At 41.2% G+C, this 6508-nt stretch overlaps 1 protein-coding gene across 1 annotated transcript in view; it reads left to right on the forward strand.

Moving 5' to 3' along the window:
* Positions 1-5780, forward strand: part of LOC149443749 (stimulated by retinoic acid gene 6 protein-like) — a 78361-nt gene extending 72581 nt beyond the window's left edge. The window contains exons 20-21 of the mRNA XM_089655335.1: positions 2389-2508; positions 4827-5780. Of these exons, the coding sequence (XP_089511461.1) occupies positions 2389-2508; positions 4827-5089 (383 nt within the window). The 3' untranslated portion in view covers positions 5090-5780. The remainder of the gene's footprint in view (positions 1-2388; positions 2509-4826) is intronic.
* Positions 5781-6508: the final 728 nt, after the last annotated feature.

A 6508-nucleotide genomic window follows, 5' to 3' on the forward strand; every position in this document is an offset into this window, starting at 1 on the left:
TGCTGCCACCTGAACACCAGGTGCTGGGCGTAAACAGAGCTGTCTGCACTCCAGACACACTGAGAAAATACAGAAGCGACACAAACTGATGATGTCCCTATATACATGAGTTCATTTCACAAGGTGCAGTAGAGTAACTTTGTGATGGAGGTGTGGGTGGGACAGCACACACGTGGAGAGCAGTGGGCACACAAGGTTTTTATTGAGTGATTTGGGGCACTTGATCGGTATAGCAAGGGTTAAGTCCGGGAACACAGAAGGCGGCAGTTCAGGCAGGAAATGGGTAAGTCCAGACACCCAGCAGAGGGGCAGTTCAGGTGGGCAACGGGTAAGTCCAAGCACACAGCAGAGGGACAGTTCAGGCGGACAACGGGTAAGTCCAGGCACACATCAGAAGGACAGTTCAGGCGGGCAACGGGTAAGTCCAGGCACACAGCAGAGGGGCAGTTCAGGCGGGCACTCAGCAGAGGGGTACAGCAGAAGGCAGGAGGTCTGGGCACTCCGCAGAGGGGCACAGCAGAAAGCAGGAGGTCCGGGCACTCAGCAGAGGGGCACAGCAGAGGGCAGCTCTGGCAGGCAGGAGGTCCGGGCACTCAGCAGAAGGCAGCTCTGGCAGGCAGGGTAATCAGGGCACACAGCAGAAGGCAGCTCTGGCAGACAGAAGGTCCGGGCACACAGCAGAAGGCAGCTCTGGCAGGCAGGGTAATCAGGGCACACAGCAGAAGGCAGCTCTGGCAGGCAGGGTAATCAGGGCACACAGCAGAAGGCAGCTCTGGCATGCAGGAGGTCCGGGCACTCAGCAGAAGTCAGTTCACAGGATAGCAATCCAGGGACTCACCAGCCAGCAGTGGCCTCAGCAGAGGAAGTCCAGGCAGATAGGCACCAACTCCTCACGGGTCTTCAGAGGGCTGTGTGTCTTGGCCGCAGCTTCAAGACTACACAGGCAATATAGGACCACAAGTCCCAGCAGTGCACAAAGCAAAGCACAGTTCAATGCATCTCCAAGTTAAGTCTCAGCCATGAGCGGATCTGTCCATCCTGACTCAAGCTCTCTCATTCTAAGAGTCCTTGTCCCTAAAAGGTCCTTTGCATTTCCCCCAAGCCTTAAGCCCCCGATGCCAACACGTCTGGCTTTTCACAGCCACAGGAAACCATGCTATCTGCGCTCCCTGCTGGGACAACTCTCACCTCCCACCCCCTGCGGGGCACAGGAACTTCAAATTATAAACAAAGCAGACAAGCTAGCACAGGCCATAGATGTGTTTAAAATCTCCCGATTTTTCATCCTATAAACGAAATATCGGTTGGTCTGAAAGCAAACGTGAACACCAATTATTACAAAAAACTGTTGGCCACACGTGTTAACAAAACAAAAAAAAAATATTTCTGCTGTCACAAACTCTATCCATACCACCAAGCCCATCTGAGTTAAAAGTGTTTGACGAGGCAGTCTTTAGGCAGGGGCTGCTACTGTGGTTGCTTTGTGGAATAAACTTGTAAACAATAACATGCCATTTATGACAAATGTCCTAAAATTGGCACAGTATTCCAACACTCAACAAAACTCAAGTTAATTGTTTCTGTGGAATGAATTATGCCTAATAGGACATTTTTAGGTACAACCCCAAATCCAAAAAACTTGGGACACTGTAAAAATCTGCATAAAAACAGAATGGAATGATTTGCAAATTTCATAAACACATATTTTATTCACAGTAGAAAACAGAAAACATATCAAATGTTTAAATTAACAAAATGTACAATTTTAAGAAAAAAATAAGGTAATTTTGAAACTCATGGCAGCGACATGTCTCAAAAACATTGAGACAGGGCAACAAAAAGCTGGCAAAGTATGTGGTACTTGCAAGGAAAAACCTGAAGAACATTTTGCAGCTAATTAGGTTAATTGGCAACAGGTCAGTAACATGACCGGGTATAAATGAGCATCTTAGAGAGTCAGAGCATCAGATGGGCAGAGATTCACCAATCTGTAAAAAAGCTGTGTCTAAAAATTGTTGATTTGATACAGGAAATTCAATGGAAATAAGTGAATGTAATTTTTTCATTTGTACCAAATGGCTATGCTACATGGGAATATAAGGACTATTACTAGGTCAGCAATTTTTTAAAAAATGTTTGTGTAATGCATTTTGTAACAATTTGTGTGGCATATGTTTTTGGCACCTAAAAAGTCCCTCATCCAGTTAAAGGATGTTTATTTAGCATGTGTTTTTTATAAGGATGCGGTTCCCAAAGGCCACCACCTGCACCAACAAATTGTAACATACCTATACTTTACGTCCACCACTACTACGCCGTACTATTCTTTACGTCCACCACTTTTCATGAATAAACTCTTTTAATTCTTCTTATTTATTTTCTTTCCAGGGTATAATACATGGATAGGTATGCTCCAGGTGGATCTTTACCACACTCATCCTGTTACTCTGTCCTTTTGTCACCTTCTCACACAAGAAATAATGTCTAGAAGATCTCATGCAAGCCCAGGTATTAATTGAACTGTATGTTGTAATGTACAAACAGAATGATTCACATAGATCTTTTTCTTTGCTTTGGTCACTGTTCTCAACATATTACTTTGTACAAACATTTCCCTGCAGCAAACGACAATGTACCTCATGATGAGCAATTCTGAAGAGTGGCAAAGCTTTTAAAGATCTAATTCAGCATGTGGTAGTGTTTTGTAATAATGCTAATTAAAACAGCAATGACTGGAAACTGAAAGACAGGGGTAGTAATTGAAGGATAGTAGCATATGTAGTCCTAATCCAGCAACTTTATTGTGGCCCATATAAACATGAGACAAACATCCCTTTTAATTATGGCCAATGTTTGATTTCTACTGTCTTCTTCATGTCCATTTGTGTAGAAATAATAGTAGTATTGGTAAAGGTGCTAAGTTGTTTCTTTGCTATAGTGGAACCCTTGTCGTCATAACTATCAAGCTAAATTGTGGATATCATTTAAAGTAGGTGTCAGAATAATATATGTTGGACTTCGGTTGATCTTTCCCCCATACTTCACTGCAGCCATTTTTCTGGGGTGCTTTCAAGGTTTTTTCAGGGGTGCCTTAGTAGAATGCCTAATATTTGCCCCAAATATGTATACAAGCCAGCGGATGGACCAAGCCTGCCTGTTAGCTGTACAAAGTCACAGGTTTTCATTTTGCACCATTACGACCTTTCAACCGCTAATGTCCTAACGACCAACGATGTCCTTGTTTGATAAGGAGGATGTCAGGCACTGTACATCATTCTTGTTTGCCCCTCTCCATCAGCACTGGGATCACATTAGATGAGTGAAGGGGAAAAGCTGAGGGAGAAAAGAAACACTGGAGTACTAGTCAGTATCAGTGTGCAAAGGTGTGTTTGCATTGAAAAAATAAATCACCTCTAATGTTGGGTGTCCTACATGTGTGGATGATGCTGCGTTATGTAAAACTATTAGTTCAGTTTTTTTTACATTTTAGAATGGGGTGCCCTAAGATTGTGCAGAATTTTGAAGGGTGCCTTGCCCGAAAAACGTCAAGAAACACTGCCTCACTGTAACGTGCACCTTGAAAACATGGTTTACCTACTGTACTGAGATAAAATGTTATCAGTACCAATTCTAATTTCTTCTCTCTCTGTCTTCATTCTCTGAAGACAAGAGACACAACAAACAATGCCTGTGTTACCTTCGGTACCTATGAGCAATTGATGTGCAATTATGGATCATGAAGCTAAAGTAGACTGTTCTGAGTTAACAGGACATTTCACTCCAGCTAGTGGTAGTTATTCACATTCAATTAGGCTTGTCCTTTAAGTTTAAAATGTTTTACAGCTTATACTTCACAGACATGGCCTTTCACTTTAATTCTAGTGAGAGGGAAACATTTTTTTATTATTATTATTATTATTATTATTATTACTATAATACAGAATTTATATAGTGCCAACAGTTTACGCAACACTTTACATAAGGACAGACAAATTACCTGTATACCTCAATACCCAGAAGAGGATTTGTATATCTGCCCCCCCCCCAAGCACTATTAGCCAACTTTAAAATTTGGTGACGTAATATTGTCTAAAGCAGAACTGAACTGTATCTGAGCACCAGAGACTGAAAATACTATTTAGTTAATTTTTAATATTCAAAGCAAACGCATCCATCCATCCATGTTTCCATTGTTTTATTTTGTTGAGAACCCCCCCACCTCCTGCACCCCCATTATTTCTAGCCACAGCCATTTTGAGTAACGGCAGATGATTCCTGTAGCATTTACTTCCTGGAATCCATCTGCTCTTGGCTCAGGCATGCAGGCAGGAAGGTGAGTTTGGTTATGACTTGGGATGTATGACATAATTTTGGCCTAGGCCGGAAACCAAGAAACAATGCATGAAATATAAAAAATTTTTTAAAACAAGTAAATATAATATACCTTCCTATTTATCTATGTTGTTAAAATAGTTAATGTTGATTGGGAGAATGTATTTGCTCTTTAACAGAGAGAATGTGAATCCTTTGTGAAATAAAGTTTGCACAATGAATACTGACCATCCTCTACTTATCATTTTGTCCTGAAAATATTATTGCTATTACTCTAAAAGGGGTGTCAAACTGGCGGCCCTCCAGCTGTTGTGAAACTACAAGTCCCATCATGCCTCTGCCTTTGGGAGTCATGCTTGTAACTGTCAATCTTGCAATGCCTCATGGGACTTGTAGTTTGGCAACAGCTGGAGGGCCACCAATGTGACACCTGTGTATCAACACATTAATTCATCAACTGAAAAATAAGACTCATTATTAATTCTTTATTTCAGATGTGCTCCTGGACTGCAAAAAAAGACATATAAGGACCAAGTGGCAGTTAGCATACACTCTTATTAACAACCCTGCAGTAATACTAAACAGAAAGCGGAGCTGCCGCCATTCTATTACTGGTTCACAGAGTCCAGAGGTTTTACAGAGGTTACTGGTCTCTGCTTTACAGTGCACTGGCAGAAAATGGATGCTACCAGAAATAGACATGGAAAATTCAGCATCAACAGACCTTACAGCCCAGATGGAAATTGTTCCTGAATAGATGATGAACACAAACCGATTAAGGGATTATGTGAGATCGGTTGATGAAGGCATCGAACTTTAAAGGGGTGATCCAACTCAGAAAAAAACTAGCACCACTTAATGTTTCATTATTAAAAATAAATAAATTAGAACAACCAGAAGAGGCTGAAAAGGTTGTTTTACTTACTTTATTTTTGTAGAAAAAAATGTCTTTGGAATTTGGAAAGGTGCTCAGTGTAAAATGGATTCCCTTGCTTACATTGTAATAACCATGGTATCCATACAGCTGGTGCCTAAAAGTTTATGTACATTGGGATTTGCAGCTGAACTGCTTTCTTCCCTGCAGCTCAGAGCAACTCAGAAGATAATCACAAGAAACTCAGAAGATAATCACAAGAAACTCAGAAGATTATCACAAGAAACTCAAGATAATCACAAGCAACTCAGAAGAAACTCAATAGGAAGTTGCATACAATTATATTGCTTTTGGTTTGCTCCCAACCCCTGCAAACACCTGGACTGGAGACCACTGCAAACATCAGTTTTTTTCTGCATTGGTAACCATGAAATGGCCAGTCACGGAATTACAGGTTAATGACGAAGATGAAGAAAATAGCACTAGGATTGTCCAAGTATAATGCAAAATGATTCCAACATTTTCTTACAACTAGTTAAATAAAGAAAAAAACCCTCTTAAAGATACAGTATAACATGTTTCAAATGCAACACCATTTATGTGTATCTAATTACATTCATTTAATTAATGATAAATGACTGCAAACTAGCAAGAACTCTGTCATTGAAGTACAGGGGCTATAGGTTTCTTGATCAAAGTGTTTTTATTATTAAAGTTTATAGTACAAAATAAGAACACAAAACTAATTTGTATACATTGTAAGGTACAATCGAAATGGGAAGAAATTGTACACTAATATTATATGAGAGCCATAACAAATGATGGCCATTAAAGCCCATATCCAGGAAAAAAAAGCTTTCCCATGAAGTAGGGCTGTGCCTGGTCTATGGAACCTGCTTTGGGCTTGATGACATCAGGAACAGTCCACAACTCAAGACAGATGGAGCCAGGGCTGGTGCTAGACTATTTTGCACCCTTGACAAGACCAGCTACTTGCACCCCCCCCCCAAAAAAAAAAACTTTACTTGTAGTTCTACTTTACCCCTCCTAGCACATATCCTCTTTACCCTCAAATTTTCCACCCTAGCACAAATCCTCTCTCCCACATCCCGCTCCTAGCATAAATCACCCTAATCCTTCCTACTAGCATAACCCCCTCCAAATTACCCTTCCTAGCACAAATCCTTCCTCCCCACCTAAATCCCCCCTCATAGCACAAATCTCCCCTCCTAGCACAACCCCTCCAAATCCCCCTTCCTAGAAAAATGTCTCCCCTACCCCCAATCCCTCTTCCTAACAACC

The sequence above is a fragment of the Staurois parvus genome, unplaced genomic scaffold, assembly GCF_062004578.1.
Source record: "Staurois parvus isolate SC_StPar_1 unplaced genomic scaffold, SC_StPar_1.0 ptg000832l, whole genome shotgun sequence".
NCBI lineage: Eukaryota > Metazoa > Chordata > Amphibia > Anura > Ranidae > Staurois > Staurois parvus.